Here is a 19,436-nt window from a genome sequence, read left to right on the forward strand (position 1 = left end):
TACGGACAAGAGACATGTATATGTTCTCATCAAATCCAAAACCTAAATTAAGCTCTCAAGATGCCAACAAATTTCAACCAAAGACAAATACAAAGAACAAAAATGATAACCACACAGCAATCCAAACACAACACCAAACACAACTTCTCAGATACATCTGGCTCCACATGTACTACTATGTGTGGGCCTCACATGTACGTGAGAGATTATGTAAATTGTTGTGTTTGGATCGTTATGTGAGTAGCATTGTTGTACAAAGAATCAAAGTGAGTGAGATGGTCAAATCTCACTAAAACAATAACTAACGAATAACACTTCTTGCATGTTCCAAAAAAAAATTTAAAAAAATACAAGAATCGAAAGACAAATCAAAGAAATTGATCTCCAGAAATTCCATAGTTGTGTAACTTACACTGAGTTTACCCAGTAGTTCGAGTGGTCGATCAATACCATCGTCGTCATTTTTTGTCGTCTGAAAAGGAGAAATATAGGTTAGATCGACAAATGGGTAAGGCGGAGATGAAGAAGGAAATCGATCAAGGCTATGCCGAATGGTAGGGAACGCGATTTTGACTTTTGTGGTCCATATTTGCGAATTGGAGAGAAATGTGAAAAGAAAAAGAAATTTGACGTCTTGGGCCAAAAAATACTGCTACCAGTGGTACTCTTGTAACAATACGGCATTTATTTTCGAAATTGCAACAGTGAAATAAAAACAAAAAAGAGAGGGTAATTCTAGATGATACACTCTTTTTTGTTCAATTCGCTCCAAGAATTAAATCAAATGAAATCTTTCGGGTTTAAATTCATGATTAAATTTTTTAATACGGATTATTTTACAAAATTGACAGAGATAGTTAATGATCAAATTTGTTGGATATTGAAAAAAAAAGATACTAGTATCAACAAAGCTCGTATATACTACAGATTATTTTAAAGATCATTACACTACTTTAGTTTGTTTGAGCATGATTCGATCAACCTTACATTTTTCTTTAGAGTGGCTCGAGTCTCGACCAACTATTTGAGACAAACAAATAAATAATTGAATCATAAAATTGAACTAGGTTGAACTCCAAGCATAATAGGTACCCCTCATCCACAAATTGGCTTTTGGTATTTATTTCCCTCAAAATTGGGATAATATATTTAATATTTTTTTTAGTAATGATACTTGCCACCATCAAACCGCCATCGCCATAGCTACCGCCTCAACACAAAAAATCTTTCCACTCTCTTCTGTGCACAATTTTTGTAAATTTCCTCAATTAACAAAGAGAGAACACTTTCGATGTGAACGATTATGATTATTTTGTTTGTCTGACAAAATACCTTATTCCATTGTGTTCACCTATTTTCAGATAAAAGAGAAAGAGTATTCACTTATTTGTAATAGTAATTGGATTCTAATAAGAGCCAGTATTTGACTATGACTCAATGTTGACTACATAAAAGACTATAAGAGGAACTTTAAGCATACATGTGGGTTGTCTGTGATCCGCTGTAACAACGCTTATTGGAATTGAAAACAACATACCACAAAATAAATAAAGAAAAGGATTTGGAGGGTAGAAATAGCATACTACTAACGTAAAACCGAAAATAGAGAGATGACTTAGAGATTCAATTCATCGAATTTGGTACAAAATTTGGTGGCACATTATTTTATGAACACAGGAAGCATAAAGAGTTAAACAGGTTTGTTATGCATACTTTCCAAAAGCAAAGGAAAGAAAACTAGAAGGCTCGAAATAAAGGATAAGTAGTGTACTGGATCAATGTTACAAAACATTCGTCCCTGTAATGTCTACATCGTCCTCATAAACTAGTTGAATCCCACACTTCTTCACCGTCAACCACGGCACTGTCTTCTCCTGGTCATCTGGACTTATCTCAATCTCCAATTCATCCCCGCCAAACAAATGGATTCCTGTGACAACTGATGGGAAATAGATGAGTTTGATCCGATCTTCATCTTGGTACGTTACCCCAGTTTTGTACTTGTTTTCATTTTGCAAGTCTTCATTTTTTCTTACTGAAAATATACATACAAGACCTTTGACCAGGTTTTTTGTGAGTCCTGAAAACTATGCATAAATTCCAGCCAATTATTCTCCGAGTTACCAGAGGTGGTACCCCAAGAGATAATTTTGACCCTGTATACTGGTACGGGAACCAATTGGGAACCTCATCCCCAGGAAGATACACACCAAACATTCTCTGCATTGACCATTCCTGAAAAGGCTTGCACAACCCAGGTGGCCAGTTGAATTCGGTAGGTATTCTTTCTAGTAGTAATGTGCAGTTGATTGCATCCACATGGTATAAACTTGCTGGAAGCTTTGGAAGTGATTGGAGCCTTTCACAATTACTCAAGTAGAGTATTTCCAAGCTCGCAAGGTCACTGAAACTATTTGGTAGGATACTAACACTGTTACTTCTAAGATCAAACCACTTTAACGAGCTCAACATTCCAATTCTGTCGGGCAGATGTGACACATTACAGTGTGGCAAAGACAACACCTCCAAACAAGCAAGGTTACAGATACTATCCGGCAAGGTAAGTAAATTGTTTCCTCCAAGATTTAACTTTTGCAATGAGATCAACCGCCCAATTTCGCAAGGCAGATGTGACACGTCACATAGTGACAAATTCAAATTCTTTAAGAGAGTAAGGTTGCAGATGCTATCCGGTAAGTTAACTAAACTGTTACCTTTAAGAATCAAAGCCTCTAAGGTGGCCAGCCTCCCGATTTCACTTGGCAGATGCGACACATCACAGTGTGACAAATACAACTTCTTCAAGCGAGTAAGGTTACAGATACTATCCGGTAAGGTACGCAAATTATTTCTGCCAAGATCCAAAGTCTCCAATGAGATCAAATTCCCGACTTCATTTGGTAGACATGACAAATTGCAGTTTTCCATGCTCAATTCTTTTAAGCAACTTAAGCCAAGTACAGGGGAAAGTGACAAACAAATAGAATCCACTCTCTTTGTTCTGAAATTCCAAAATGAGAGGAATGGGGACAGTGATTTAGATAGCTTGATTCCAGAATATTTTCCAAGCATGGAGTAGCCAGAGAGATCAAGATTTTCAAGAGTTTTCAACATCCAAATGCTTGAGGGAAGCTTCTGAAGTTTTTTACAGTTCTTCATATCTAGAACAAGTTTTTTGAGAAATCTAATAGAATCGTCAACCTCTACCAACCTTATGCAATCATTAAGCAACAGTTCCTGAAGATTGTTGAGTCCAAAGAAGTCAGGGGTTCTGGTTAGGTAATAGCAATGACTGAGGTAAAGGAATTTCAGTTTACCCAACATCTGTCCAAAAGAAAACAAGAACCATTAATTTTCATGTAAAATACGATGCTAGCAGTGTTTTGAGTGAGATAAATAATGGAGCAGGGCATGATGGGCTGGAGTGCACAAGTCTATGGGCTGGTATTAATTGGTTGAGTTTGGAGAAGTCACGGATTCTAGCTTGGTAATAGCAACGCTAATTTTAACATCGTATACAATCTGAGGGTTATTGAAAGAGAGAGAAGAAGAATGTTATTACCTTGGTTCCTTTCCATACTTGTTTTAGGCGACTATGACTCAAGTCAAGAGTAACCAAATTCTCCATATACAATTTTGATGGGACACATTTCAACGGGAATCCATTCCAGCATAGCCATAGTAACCTTTTGGAGATATGTTCATAACCTACGCTTAGGTTAACATAATTGAGATGAAGTAGCCATAGTCTATTCATCTTTTCAAAGGCCCTTGGATTCACTTGGACGTCATTCGGCTTAGCAAAGTTTAGGAAGAGACCTTCAACCGCTTCAGTTCCCTAATACAAAAATCCATTGCACCATGAGGAGCGAAGTTTACCTTAATGAGGAAACAAAATAAGAAGGAAGTTATGATTAAGTCCATCAATACTAACCGTGAGAACTAAGAATGTGCATACACGTTTGGAATTCTAGCAGTAAATAAACAGAAAATATGAATTAAAAGTTCAGGAATATGGACCTCACCGTTCCATCTCTCAACACTTCAAGGGCATCCTCTTTATACCATAATCTGCTACGCCTCCCTGGCTCCTTAACAGATTCTTGTCGGACAATTTCTCTGCCCATGCCTCTAATCAAATCATGCATCATAAGCTCATCACAGGGCCCATATTTTATGAGACACCGATCGGCCAGAACCCGAATTCCAATCGCAGCGAAAAAATTACAGCCTTCAAGTATTTTGATCGTAGAAACACCATATGTTCTAGCAAAAAAACATGTCATATCTAGGAACAACTCTTTCACTTCATCACTAAGAGAATCAAAACTTATCTTAAGTTTTGCTTGAACATCTATAGGAGGGATTTTTTTCAATTTTGATATTGCACTTTTCCATTCATGTATGCTCTTGCCATACAGAAAGGAGCCCAAAACTTCAAGAGCTAATGGAAGCCCTCCAGCATAGGCCACGACTTGATCCGAAAGGTCCAAATAGTTTCCTTTGGGATAGTCTTCCTTAAAGGCATGCCAACTTAAGAGTTGAAGAGATTCACTCCTATTTAACTCCTTTGCTGCATATATCTCATCCACTTTAAGCAAATTTAGCAAAGACACACCTCTTGTTGTTATGATAATCCTACTTCCCGTTCCAGACCTGAAGGAATCTTGATCTATCGCTAATGCTTTCAATTGCTGGACATTATCCACATCATCCAGAACAAGAAGAACCTTTCGACAAAAAGCTCTTTGTTTTATTACCTCGATTCCTTGATAGGAATTTCTTATATTATGGGTTCCGTTGCTACGTATATTCAAAAGAAGTTGCTCTTGTAAACAAACCAAACCATTTGGTTGCTTTGAAGTTTCTGCAACATTCGCAAGAAAACTGCTACCTTCAAACATATGTCGGATGACATTAAACTGTTCCGCGAATATACATATATACACGAAAAAAGGGTGCTCGGATCAAGCACTTTACACACCTCGGATGCCGTTGATTCCCACGTGGGCCCCCTCGTTATTTTTTTTTTAAATTTTTAGACGGCTCGGATCGGCCGTCCGGTGGTCGGAGACGGTCCAGCACGGCCGTCCCTACGATTTCGGTACCGACCCCGTCGGTACCAATATCATTTCTGTAACCTAAAACCATTGAGAGGCGTAACGTAATTAGTTATGCCGGGTGTGTACCGGATTTTTTTCCAATTGCATCCCACCAATAAAATAAAATAAAAAATTGAATTCCGGAAGGTGCATGCATGGTCTTGTCCACTTCTGCAGTTGAATTCAGTAGGTAACTAGTTATGCTTTCTAAATTATTCAAGTAATAGACCCTCTCATAATGATTGATGTATATAGAAAGAAGAAGAGGCTTCATTTTTCCATGCACGCAGACTCCATGGACCAGGGTCCAAGCTCAAAGATGAATGATAGATGTAGACTTTGTGCCTTATCCAAGAGACAAAGGGGTTATCCTCACACTTGTTGTTAGGTGACTTGTTTGATTGTACGGAGTAGTAGATTCGAACAATCGTCCCCGTGTAAGAAAGGGGGAAAATCTGGTTACAGAACACACACACATAAAAAAGATATGTGACCAAGTGGTTAAAGCCTAGAACTTGGGAATTTGCTTACTCTCATGTCTTAGGTTGTTTCAGGTGTTATCAGCAGAAGTTATCTATTATTATGGTATCAATCTATACGAGCTTTGTCACGGCTTTAAATGAACCGTCTCATAATGGAGGGTTTGATTGGTCTAAAGAATCAATTGAGGTGCTCATAAACTTGTTCGTGTTAGGAAAAACTCTAAATTAAGCTCTCAAAACTCTAACAAATTACAAGCAGCTGGTACAGAGAAAACAAATAAGTAGAACCCCAAAATCATGCATTTATGCAGAAAGTATTGAAAGTATTTCCCGCAATCGCAGCCGTGGTTGAAGTTAAAAGCAAAGAGTTTTTTGTCATGGGAAACATCTGATACAGTAAAGAGGAAAGAGAGGAGGAAGTAATAAGGGAAAATAACGGTCAGTGGTCGTGCTGATCAGAGTACAGAGAAGAGAATGGAGTGGAAAACCTGGTTTGTCTGTTTTTTGTTGCTAGTTGGGGTAGAGGGAAAAACACGTTGTTCGACAAGGAAGGGGAAATATCACACTGCATTTTGTGTGAAAATTTCCAGTTTGAATCACCAGTGGCGTAGCCAGAAATTTGAACCTGTGGGCCACCGATGCTATTTTCTTGTGGAAGCAAATGTCCATCTCATTTTCAAGAATCTAACACAACTTAAGTTTCTTTGAACTATTTCTTCAAGATCCTTATTGGAAAAAGTGTTTTTTAACTATCATATATTTTGTTAAAGTAGCTACGAAGAAAAAATACAATTTTTTTTTTTGGTTTTTAGTGCTGTACAAATCATCGTCCATACGAATTGAGAGGAGTTATTGATAGATTTAAGAAAATAAATAGAGGAATAAGGGAGAAGGTGAAAAGGATTCTCACTTGACATGCATTTTGTGACGAGATAATGATTATTATCCGTATTTACGTGGTAGGAGTAGCATGGAGGCAAAGTTTAGTCAATGGAGGCTTGCTTGTGATTATTTAATAATTTAGTGATCGTGGGGTACTGTCACATGGTTTTCCAAAACCCTTTTCTATTACATATTTGGGGGAGACTCTTATATTAACTCTTGAGTTCGCCGTTCAAAAAAAAAAAAGTCTTGAGTTCCACACTAATATGTTGTGGAGAAGGGTATTGGAACATCATGTGGCGGTGGCCCAGTAACACTCAATAATCTTTTCTTGTTTGAAAGTATAGTGCTAACATTTCTAACACATAATTTACACGTGTGGAAGAAAAGAAAAATAGTGGGATCCTGTGCCCCCACTGGTCCTCACATAAATCTGCCACCAGTACTATCAGCTAGTTATGATGCACTCAGGAGCGGTTAGGCTTAAAAAGCCACTTTGATTATTATTTTGTTTTATTTAAAAAAAAACTGCATTTGTTAATTTTGCATTAAATTCGTGTGAATTATTAGTTCGTCTCGACAAGAAGAATCAGATAAGTAAAAAATTACGATCCAAACTCAAAATTATGAATAATAAAAATAATAATCCAAAAAAAATTTGTCTGTTTAACTTATTTTTGTCTTTATTTACCAAAATTTATCAATTTCTATATTGCACTTTTCCATTCAGGTATGCTCTCGAAACGAAAACATCCAGGGCTAATGGAACTATGGAAGCCCTCCCGCATAGGCCACGACTTACTCCGAAAGGCCCAAATAGTCGTCTTTCGGATGGTCTTCCTTAAACCATGCCAACTTGAGAGTAATCCATCTGCTGATGGACATATAAGAAGAAGGAATCCAAAGGACAACTTTCCTCAATTTTTTCAGGCAAAATCAGTCTATTCACGCGTTTTTCCGCATTGCTGAAATTGCCTTCCGAGACTTTTATGATTTTTTCTTTTGTGTTCTTTTTCTTGTTTACATGATCGTTTTTTTTTTTTGGATCCTAGCATGGGGATATTTTGGGTGTTTCAGCAGCATGTCGCAATCGGGGATGGTGAGAGTGATGAGAACTTCGTGTCACTATCATTGGTTGTTTCCATAAATTCTACTCCCTCCGTCCATTTTTAAGTGTCTCGCTTCGTAACTCCAACTTATTAAAAAAAAATCATCATTTCACCTTTCACATCAACTTTTATCTCCACTTTCCCTACTTACCTTCTATGGAGACATCATCATTACATTTTTACTCATTAACTTTTCAAAATGGAAAATGTACCAACTTTTATCCATTAACTTTACAAAATAGACACTTATTAAGGAACAACTCAAAATGGAATACTGGATATTAAAAAGGGGACGGAGGGAGTAGGACTTTTTTTTTTTTTTTTGACATGAAAATTCTAGGACTAACATTCAACCACTTCTTTAAAACGTATGACCACAATGGGATAGTGAATGGTGTGGACATTTATGAGATGGTTGTGGTCAACGGAGACTTGGTTGCTTGCCCTTTGGTTGTATCTTTGAATGCACCACACCGTTTGGGGAGAGATGCAGTTGGATGGGGGTTGAGTTTAATACGCGTTGATCGATTGGAAGGAGAGAGTTGGATTCTTAACTAGCTGTCCTTGTCTTTCACAAATTCCCTCACAGCTGTATTGATTCTTATCTCAGTCTACTGCTATGTCTGTTCGATAAGACTTCATTCGAGTTGGTTACAGGAAGGAGTGCCCGGGAACAAAGACAGGATTAGCAGATTCTTTATGTGCTTAACCTTCCATAAACAATTGAAGTTAACTTAAAATGTGCTCTAGAAAGATCTTGCATAACGGCTGAACAATGGTGGGATGAAGAAGACATACCTTCTACACCATAAGCTTGTTAGGTACAGTGCAAAAAAGAATTCATCCAGGAACCAACTTGAAGAGTTTGACCAGACAATGTCTCACACAAGTGCGGAATCTTGCAAACAAAGTCAGCTCAAAAGGGAAAAAACTAATCCGGTTATGCATCTCACACGCATGACCAAGAAACCATAACCTCCATGAATTGAATCCAATTCATGCCTATCCAAACAACTGTTCAAAAACTATATGTATGAGTTTCTGTTAACAAACCACTCATCAAGGTTTTTAAAACCACCCCTGAAACTCAAGAAGACGTCATATTTGAAATGTGTTGAGATGGAGGAGGATGAGGAAGAGGCTTCTTTGGCCATGCAGCCTCCATGGACCAAGCTCAAAGATGAATGATAGATTTTGACTCGTGCCTTTTCCGAGAGATAGGGGGTAGCCCTGCATACTTCTCTTCTTGTTAGGTGACTCGTTTGATTAATAACTCAGGATATCCAGGCAATCTTAGGTGCACTGGACTAATATCTCAGACTCAAAATATCTGGATCCTCTGTTATCAAACTTATAAATCATTTGTCACTGTATTGTCCTTGTTGTCCTCTTATATGAGATTAATCCCACACTTCTTCACTGTCAACCACGACTCCTTCTTCTCGGAGTCTTCTGGAATTATCTCAATCGCCAATTCATCCCCGAGGTGCAAATGGATTTTTGATGTAGGGAGGCGTGTCGAAATAGAAGAACGTGCAACAAGGACAAATAAGTATGAACTAGAGGTGCTCCCTCTACGAACACACAATAATGAGAAATAATCTCAATTTTCATTAATATTCATCAAAAAACAACTCTCTTGCCCCAATGGCGACAATCTTATTATATAGTAGTAGCTACCCTAGAATTTAAAAGGAATAAAAATATTAGGAAGCAACCCTACTTCTTGTAAAACAAGAAAAGATAAAATAAGAAACTGAATCAATCTAAATTAAGAAACTAAATAATTCCATGTTAACACTCCTAAATTATAAGATTCCAAACAAAATACTAAAACTAAAGCTGTAAAATAAAATACTAATAAAATACTATTTTCCTAAATCCAATCTGCATCAAATCCATCTGATCTGATGCCAAATAGATGATTAGCATCTGATCGATCTACATGAGTTATGTCAGCTATGTGCTGCTCCCACCACCACTGCCAATCAGTTTTCGTATTGGAAATAGTCATAATAGACCGAATAGTAGGTTCATTGTGAGTTCTGAAAACTATACATAAAATCCAGCCCAGTTTTCTCCGGGGTTACCAGAGATGGCACCAAAAGAGAGAATTTTGACCCAGTATACTGGTACTGGAACCAATTGGGAACCTCATCCCCTGGAAGATAAATACGTCTGCCTCCCCACACTGCAGACCATTCCTGTTCCAACAAATCATGCATTAGTTGAGTATAAATATATTCCTTTTTCTTGACAGGACTTGAAATCAAAATATTCACACAGGCTGATATTATACTGACAATAAGAAGATGACAAATGAGATATTAGCAGTTATATTGATGCAATATACGCTTTATATCCTATTGTTCTTTTGAAGAGAGAGAGAGAGAGAGAAAGAGAGAGAGAGAACCTTATACTGGTCGAGTCTTTCTATAACACCATGTACAATATTGTTCTCAGCTAACATATCGCATCCTGCAAGGCACATGTATAGTGTATCTTGCGGGTTGAATTCAGCAGGTATTCTTTCTAGTAATGAGTAGTTTCTTGCATTCACACAGTTCAAACTTACTGGAAAATCTGGAAGTGATTGGAGCCTTCCACAATTACTCAAGAAGAGTCTTTCCAAGCTAGCAAGGTCACTGAAACTATTTGGTAGGCTACATATATTGTTACTTTCAAGATCCAAAAATTTTAACGAGCTCAACATTCCAATTCCACCAGGCAAATGTGTCACATTACAGTAATTCAAATTCAACTCCTTTAAGCGAGTAAGGTCACACAGACTATCCGACAAGGCAAGTAAACTGTTTCCTTGAAGAGACAAAACTTCTAATGTGACCAGCCTCCCAATTTCGCTGGGCAGATGCGACAGATTGCAGTCTTTCAAAGTCAAATCCTTTAAGTGAGTAAGGTCGCAGATGCTATCCGATAAGGTAGGCAAATTGTTTCCGCTAAGATCCAAAGTCTCCAATGAGATCAAATTCCCGACTTCATTTGGTAGACATGAGGGATTGCAGTTTTTCATCTTGAAATCTTTTAAGCAACTTAAGCCAAGTACTGGGGAAAGTGACAAACCAATAGAACCCACTCTCTTTGTTCTGAAATTCCAAAATGAGAGGAATGAGGACTGTGATTTAGACGGTGATCCTTTGAATCCAGAAAATTTTCCAATCATGGAGCAGCCAGAGAGATCTAGACTTCCAAGAGATTTCAACATCCAAATGCTTGAGGGAAGCTTCCTAAGTTTTTTACAGTTCTTCATATCTAGGATAACAAGTTTGTTGAGAAATCTAATAGATTTGTCAACCTCTACCAAACTTATGCAATCATTAAGCAACAATTCCTCAAGATTCTTGAGTCCAGAGAAGTCAGGGGTTTCGATTACGTGATAGGAATAACTTGGGTAAAGGAATTTCAGTTTGACCAATCTGTCCAAAACAGAATGAGGAACGTTAATTTTCACATAACACAAAATGTGAGTGGCGTTCGAAAAAGGAAAAATTTAATGTTGTACCTTGGTTCCATTCCACACTTTTTTCAGGCTACTATAGCGCAAGTCAAGAGTAACTAAATTCTCCATATGCAGGTTTGACGGCAAACATTTCAATGGGAAACCATTCCAACATAGCCACCATAGTTTTCTGGAGATATGTTCGTAACCTTCGCTGAGATGAACATTATTGAGATGAAGCAGCCACAATCTGTTCATCTTTTCAAATGCTTTTGAATTTACTTGGACCTCATTTGGCTCATGAAAGTTTAGGAAGAGGCCTTCAATGTTGGTTTTATGCCCTCAGAGCCAATATTTGTTTATTTACATTATCAATAAGAGTTTTATTTTATTATTCTGAAATGCTTTGTTTCATACATTGGATATAATTCATAAGATGAATATAAAAGTCCCAAATTACATTGAATATGATTTATGTATGTAAATGTGATTTACTTACGGGAGATATAAATCACCAATGTTTGTAATTTAAACTATTCACAATTGCTGATAAGAATCCTAAGAAAGTTAATGAACTTAAGTATCTAGCCTATGTCACTTTGAGTCACCAATGAGTGAGGTCTAACTCGATCAACACCTCGGTGGGTTGGGTGATTTATGTTAGGACTGTGAGAACATTATTTTCAAGATGGAATTCACTCTCTATTTAATTACAGAGTATAATGTCCCCTTGAGTTAGTTCACTGGATTAGTCTTTAAACCTAGTACTAGTCATTTTAATGAAGTGTTCATTAAAATGTTTTTCTAGACTAAAAGTGAGTGAACTAGTATTCAATGGAATTAAAATATAAGTATGCTTTGGTGTGATAGTTGTTTATTATGACCAATTGCTACTTATGGACATTACATAGTGAAGGGGTTTGACATTACAGTATTGCCATTTATTGGGAACAATATATTAATATTCTTGAGGCCTAGAGTTCAGCCATAATTATATAGTGGAATTAATTTTGGTTTAATTGGGCCACCACTCATGGAGATGAGAGAGCGTGAGTCCAATTTTAGCTAAGCCTTAAGAAGCCCATAGGTCCCAATCCTAGCCCAACAAGAGTTTGACTTATTGGCCAAGTAAATTTATCCCTATAAATATATCTCTAATTCTCTCATGTAGGATACGACAAATTTTTTCTCCTACCAGATATTGAGAGAGAATTGAGAGATTAAAAGAAGGGAGAAATATTCTAGGGTTCCCACAAACCCTATTGGCTAATTTCTCTTGGGTCATAGGGTTGAAGATTTTTGGGGTGCAAAGAGCAAGAAGGAATCAATCTTTTCATAACCAGAAGTAGGGTTTTGTTTTTGAACTCCGAAAAGGTAAAACCCTAACCCTTCCTCATGAAACTTCACGCACACGTAAGAAGTAGATCCGAAACAAAATTTTTTTTTTTTGAAACTATATATTTTCCACAATGGTTTTTGAGAAAAACCCAACATTCAACAGCTTCAGTGCCCTGATACGGAAAAAGCCACTGGATAATGAGGAAAAAGTTCACCTTGTTGAGAAATAGAATATGCTTATTTTAAGATAGTTAAGTTCATGTCTATATACTCTCAGAATTACAGCTTCAGTGCACTGATACAGGAAAAATCCAGTGGATAATGAGGAAAAAAGTTGACCTTGTTGAAAAAAAGAATATGTTTATTCTAAGACTTTACATTCATGTCTATGTTCTCTTAGAATTACGAACCCAAAATATTAACTGTGAGAATTGAGAAAGTGCGTATGATTTGGAATTCTTGAAGTAGTTAAATATCATATATCTATAAAAGTTTCATGTCTATGGAGCTCACCGTGCCATCTCCCAACACTCCAAGGGCATCCTCATGATACCACAGTCTGCTCCGCCTCCTTGGGTCCTTAACAGATTCTTGCCGGACAATTTCTCTGCCCATGTCTCTAAGCAAATCATGCATCAGAAACTCATTACAGGGCCCGTATTTTATGAGACATTGATCGACCAGAACCCGAATCCCAATTGCAGCGAAAAAGTTACAGCCTTCAAGTATTTTGATTGTATAATTGCCATATGTTCCAATAAAAAAACATGCCATATCTAGGAACAACTCCTTCGCTTCCTTACTTAGCGAATCAAAACTTATCTTAAGTTTTCCTTGAACATCATCATCAGGGATTTTTCTTAATTTCGCTATTGCACTTTTCCATTGAGGTATGCTCTTGCCACAGAAAAAAGAACCCAAAACTTCGAGAGCTAATGGAAGCCCTCCAGCATAATGCACAACTTGGTTTGAAAGGTCCAAATGGTCTTCTGTATGATGGTGTTCCTTAAAGCAATGCCACCTGAAGAGTTCAAGAGATTCGTCCTCGTTCATCTTCTCTGCTGCGTATATCTCGTCCACTTTAATGAAATTCAGTGAAGAAATATCTCTTGTTGTTATGATAATCCTACTTCCAAAACCAAAGATATCTCGATCTATGGCTAATGCTTTCAATTGTTGGACATCATCCACATCATCAAGAATAAGAAGAACCTTACGAGAGAAAGCTCTCTGTTTTATAACCTCAATTCCTTGATGACAATTTCTTAAGTTATGAGTTCCACTTCTGAATATATCCGAAAGAAGTTGCTCTTGTAAAACAACCAGACCATTAGTTTGCTTTGAAGTTTCTCTAATATTTTCAAGAAAAGTGCTACCTTCAAACTTATGTTGGACCAGATTATATAGCTTTTTAGCTATTGTTGTCTTACCAATTCCACCCATCCCCCATATAGCAACAATGCGAACATCATCTGTTTCCATTTTCAACAACAGCTTGAGTCTTTGAAGGCATGATGACTCTAGTCCAGTTTCGTGGCATGCAACATGTAGAACTACAATATTTAAGTTATTTTGGACCTCTTCAACGGCTTTTTGAATTAGATGTGCTTCATCACTGCAAATTTGTACACACTATTAAAATAACAAAAAAGCAAATCCTTTACCAAACGTAGAAAAGCCATGGCATGAGAACCACGCTAAGTTTGGCAAAAACTTAGGTGAGGTTGTGAGGACCCTTCGGCCTAGAAGCATGCACAACAAAGGCTTGATCCTAGTCAAAATTTCTATCTGTTAGCGAGAACAACAATCAAATAAGCCAAAGTTCTAAGCAAATTCACACATCTGGTGCTGTGGCATTTAAAACTTGATGGACAGACTGGTTTTAAAATACTTTTAAGAGCAACATAAACCATATCGTAATAAGCTTCAAAAGTGTAGTCAAATTTACACTTGCATCCCCAAATAAAGTTTCAGAGAGGTTGAGGAAAATACCTATTGGCCACCTTTGGTAAATCCCAACCGGACAAATTCGCAACCTCAGTGAGGGCTTCCCTCCACTTCTCCACCCTGCCACCTGAATCCTCATTAAGACGCTCTTCATGCTTGGCAAATGCTTCTGCCAGACTCCCCTTCTACGCCCTCACGTCGGATGGCTCAACGTTATAAAAGATAGGCAGAACAATCTGTTGCAAGGTCTTCCTGCACTCCATGATCTTCACAAGTTCGTCAAGGCACCACCTGGATGAGGCATAATTTTTTGAGAGAACGACCAGCGAAATTCTTGACTCCTCGATTGCTTTCAGAAGTTCATAACCAATATATTCTCCTCTGTTTAGCTTTGTGTCATCTCTGAATGTATGGAAGCCATGTCGCTCTCAAGCGGCTAAAAGATGGCTGGTAAAATTGTTGCGGGTATCGACACCACTGAAACTCAAGAAGACATCATATTTGAATTGTGCTGAGATGGAGGAGGAAGAGGAAGAGGCTTCGTTTGCCCAAGCAGTCTCCATGGACCAAGCTCAAAGGTGAATTATAGATCGATGTAGACTTACCCCTGGGAAAGAAAAAAAAAAGAAGGTGGTTCAAGAATAAGATATTTCTCTCCACTATAACCATTCTATATCATGACCAAAGTAAAAACAATTGATTATAACTAACAGGGCATTGGTAAGATTAAACTATTTTGAATGAAATTTAATACTCTCTCTCTCTCTCAGTATTCAGATAGCAGGGTTTGGCCAACATAATAACACTTGAAAAGATTAAATAAGAAGATAACAAAATGAACAAACACATGTTATTGCTTTCCAATTTAATGAAAAAAAAGCTCAGCGTATCAGAAAGCCTCATTGAGAACAACGTACGGACAAGAGACATGCATATATTCTCATCAAAACCAAAACCTAAATTAAGCTCTCAAAATGCCAACAAATTTCAACCAAAGACAAATACAAAGAACAAAAATGATACTCACACAACAATCCAAACACAATATCAAACACAATCTCTCAGATACATGTGGGCTCCACACACACTAATTGGCTTTTGGTACTTATTTCCCTCCAAATTGAGATAATATATGTTTTATTTTTTATAGTAATGATACTTGCCACCATTAAATTGCCATCGCCATCGCTACTGCCTCAACACAAAAAAATCTTTCCACTCTCATTTGTGCACAATTTTTGTAAATTTCTTCAATTAACAAAGGGATTACACTATCCATGTGAACGATTATGAATATTTTGTTTGTCTGACAAAATACCTTATTCCATTGTGTGTTCACCTATTCAGATAAAAGAGAGTGTATTCACTTATTTGTTATAGTAATTGGACTCTAATAAGAGCCAGTATTTGACTATGACTCAATGTTGACTACATAAGACTATAAGAGGAACTTCAAGCATACATGTGGGTTACCTGTGATCGGTTGTAACAACGCTTATTGGAATTGAAAACAACATACCACAAAATAATCTGACACCTTAAGAGGAAGCACTCTCTAACTCTCTAAATCTGAGGTCTTGACCTAGTCAAGCGAATCCTTTGGTGTTAAAACTTTAACAACTTGAATGTTGACGGCAAACTTTAAAGTCTCTCTGCCTTCTCTCTTCTTTCTCTCCCTACCTTTCCCAAACCAAGTTTTCTTCCGCCTGGGGGGAGGCGCCGCCTCCTACCTTCCTCCCCCCAGATCTCTCTTTTCCCTTCCCTTAGTCCTTGCGGTTCGGCTCTAGTGGCTGCTTCTCTTTCCCTGTCTCCTTTCTTTCCTCGCCTCCCTTGGCTTCGTTGGTCTTTGGCCGTCGATCCGCCGCCGGTGCCGGTTCACACACTTGGTGGAATCGGTTAGGCCTAATGGCAAGGTGTGGTCACGAGGCCATTGGGGGTGTAGATCGCATGGTCTCAAACCAGCTCATTCCTGGGTGAGTTTCTGTTCGGCCTAACAGCGTTGGTGGCCCACGTTTTCGGCGTTGGAGTGACACAGATCTCGGTCTTCCAGTGATGGCGGTTTTCGTCGGCGTTGGAGTGACAGTTGTAGGTTTTCCGATGATGGCGGTTTTCATCAGGTTTCCGGCGATGTTGACTATCTTGCGATGAAGCTCTGTTTTGGATCTGGTGGATTTGGTTCTATGCTCGTGTGGTGTGCCGGGGATTGGAGGTCGGCGGCAGTGTGAAGTGGTGGCTGGGGTTTGGATCTGTATTAATATTTTTTTTTGCAGGTTTCTTGTCATATTTTAAAAAACGATCGGAGAAGATGGCGATGTTGATCGGTGATGGTTCCAATCCGGTGTTGGTGAGGTGGATGCGGCCCCCATGGCTGGGATCACTTGTCGTCTTTGTGTGCCGAAGTCTGGCCGGCAGCTTTTCGGAGTTCTCAATCGGGCGTGGGGCTGTCAGTTCGTCGTGCTAGATTGCTGTTGCTGCTATTGAAGATCGTGAGGCTAGGGTTTCGTTGGTTTTGTCAGTTGTGGTGGTGGTCTGTTGTCCTATGACCATGATTGCTTTGGTTCTCATTTTCGTAGGCCGGATCTAGCCGCCGGCCTCTACATCTGGGAGAGGTCGGCTCGGCTTAACGGCGAGGTTGTTTTCCGGTGTTTTGTACGGTGATGGTGGCAAGTGGTTAGGGTTTGCGGGCTGGTTTAGGTGGGCCGGCCCGGGGTTGGGCCGGGTTTGGGTGTGCAGGTTTTTCGTTGTTCATTTTGGGTATGGGTTGGGCTTTATTGTTCTTATCATTGTGGACCCTATAGACCCTTGGATGTTTCGGGCCTGCTCTTGTGGTGTTCATCCAACTTTTTGTTGGATTCCCTTCCCCTTTTCCCCATTTTTAATAAAATTTCATCTTTTACTGATAAAAAAAAAACATACCTCAAAATAAATAAAGAAAAGGATTTGGAGGGTACAAATAACATACTACTAACGTAAAACAGAAAATAGAGAGATGACTTAGCGATTCAATTCATTGAAGACACAAGGATACAACGAATCTATAATATTGAGTACAAAATTTGGTGGCACATTATTTTATGAACACAAGAAGCATAAAGAGTTAAACAGGTTTGTTATGCAAAAGCAAAGGAAAGAAAACGAGAAGGCTTGAAATAAAGGAGCATACAAAACAAAGTCATTTGAGGCTCTACAGTAAAGCATTAAAGATCCAGAGCCCCAGCTGATAGCAGCATGCAGGGATGGATTGGTTCAACACTTGGATGGAGTTTTGGCCGCGGAGGAATAAGCTCCACCGATCTGAAAAAGAATTAAGCTCCACAAGAATGCAAACCTCCTTCAAGACCTGAAAAGACAAGACCAGAAAGGCAACACAAGAAACAACACCATTCTTAGAGTCAATGATGGAGAGCCCGGTGTTCAGTGATTGTTGTAGCTATGATCTTCAATAATATGCTTCCTTTTGCCTTTTTTTTGAATGACAATCATATGAATAATGTAAGGACCCGTAATTTCAGAAAGTATTTAGAGGTTTATTAGATATTCGAAATTGAGAAAAAAATATGAGATTTGTTGAATTTATTTGATTTGGGGCCAATGTGATAATATTGTAAAGTTGAGTGAGTGCGAGTGTAATTTGATTGGGTGCTAGTATATATAGATGGGTGTGTGTATATGATCAAAATCCCCCATCTCACTCTCTCTCATCTCTCACGCCTCTCTCTCTCTCTCTATCGGCTCTCTCCTCTCTCTCTCATCCTCTCACTCAAAAACTCCACTCCAAGTTCAAAACCCACCAAGATCCTTCACCAAATCATCATCCTCACGGCCTTTCGACCTTGGGTTTCGTTGGAGCAAGCTCGGAGAGGAGTATTCTTGCTTGATTTCGAGGTCTGAGGCTCTAGGGCTCGATTGATCTCTTTGGGTTCGGCTTCGGTAATCGAGGTAGGGAATTCTTACTCTCTCTACATGTTTATGGGTTGATTGTGTGCCAAATTTGTGCTTTAGTTGGTTGGATTTCGAAGTTATGCTCGTTCTTGAATTTTCTGCAAATTGCCCACTGTGGGGCAGTGATATCAATACCTACTTTTTGAGGTACCAATACCTTGGTCTCGGATTGCTCTCTGGATTGGTTTGGTACCAATACCTACTTTTTGAGGTATTGGTACCAATGACTCAGAAAACTGTTATTGAACTCTATTGATCATTCGTCGATGGTATTGACTCCCGATCGCCTCTAACACTATCCAATCACATTCTAGTCATCTCTAAACCTTGTTGCTCGTGTTCTAACGATTCGTTGTTTGTCCCCACCCTTCTTGGCTCTCGTTATGATAAAGAAAAGTGTTAAACTAAATGAATATGATACTCGTTCTTTGTTTTATGCATTCGGGTTGTTATAAGAGCATTGTGGTACGTTTCTTATGAATAATATGGTCTCGTAAATAGCATATGTGAAGATAAGGTTGATGGTTGAGTAAAATGGTGAATAAATCATGAGCGTAAAATGATAAGTTGACACGTGATGCCATATAGTGCAAGGAATGGGTTTAGATAACGAGTTTGGGATTGGAATGGAAATGCGAGCTAGGAGTGAACCATTTACTAAACATCAATGTCCCTTATTAATTGCGTTTTGCAAACGAGAGTCCTAAAAACACTTATGGCGGAATACAATACAAATGAATCGGATTTGGCATACGGGGTCTTGATACCCGGAACTTAAAACAGATGTACGGGGTCACGAGCACCCGGAATATAAAACAGATGTACGGGGTCACATGTACGGGGTCACGAGCACCCGGAATGTAAAATGGATGTACGGGGTCACGAGCACCCAGAAATGTATTGTGGGTATATGGGGCCCTAAGACCCGAAAAATTCCTTAGCTCACTATTCGGCATGTTAATGGAGGAAAGGCTACTTGAGTTCATATTGGAGATCAATGGGAGATGTACGGGGTCCTTAAGACCCGGAATGCAAGGCACTTAATGTAGGAGTGTACGGAATGAAACTTCGAATAAATACAAAGGGGAAATGTGATAAATGATGGATAGATTGATTAGATGGATTAGCTAACGACAGCAAAGTAATCTTTGAGTCTTGGATTTTCGGTACGACATTG

At 38.5% G+C, this 19,436-nt stretch overlaps 3 protein-coding genes and 1 pseudogene across 3 annotated transcripts in view; all 4 read right to left on the bottom strand.

The window, feature by feature from the left end:
* LOC131315161 (disease resistance protein RPV1-like) overlaps positions 1–19,436 on the bottom strand; it is a 40,872-nt gene that overhangs the window by 14,584 nt on the left and 6,852 nt on the right. The gene's annotated exons all lie outside the window — the stretch shown is intronic.
* Positions 1,782–3,956, bottom strand: LOC131313148 (disease resistance protein RUN1-like). Its single transcript, XM_058341285.1, has 4 exons — positions 3,935–3,956; positions 3,563–3,708; positions 2,052–3,324; positions 1,782–1,939 (listed from the first exon to the last, which is right to left on the bottom strand). Exons 1-4 carry the CDS (start codon positions 3,954–3,956, stop codon positions 1,782–1,784), a joined length of 1,599 nt encoding a protein of 532 aa, XP_058197268.1.
* Positions 3,802–5,639, bottom strand: LOC131313149 (disease resistance protein RUN1-like). The gene is made up of 3 exons (XM_058341286.1): positions 5,634–5,639; positions 5,462–5,557; positions 3,802–4,922 (listed from the first exon to the last, which is right to left on the bottom strand). Exons 1-3 carry the CDS (start codon positions 5,637–5,639, stop codon positions 3,999–4,001), a joined length of 1,026 nt encoding a protein of 341 aa, XP_058197269.1. The 3' UTR covers positions 3,802–3,998.
* LOC131315176 (disease resistance protein RPV1-like) lies at positions 9,518–14,920 on the bottom strand (annotated as a pseudogene).

Source organism: Rhododendron vialii, chromosome 13a (assembly GCF_030253575.1).
Source record: "Rhododendron vialii isolate Sample 1 chromosome 13a, ASM3025357v1".
In the NCBI taxonomy this organism is placed as follows: domain Eukaryota; kingdom Viridiplantae; phylum Streptophyta; class Magnoliopsida; order Ericales; family Ericaceae; genus Rhododendron; species Rhododendron vialii.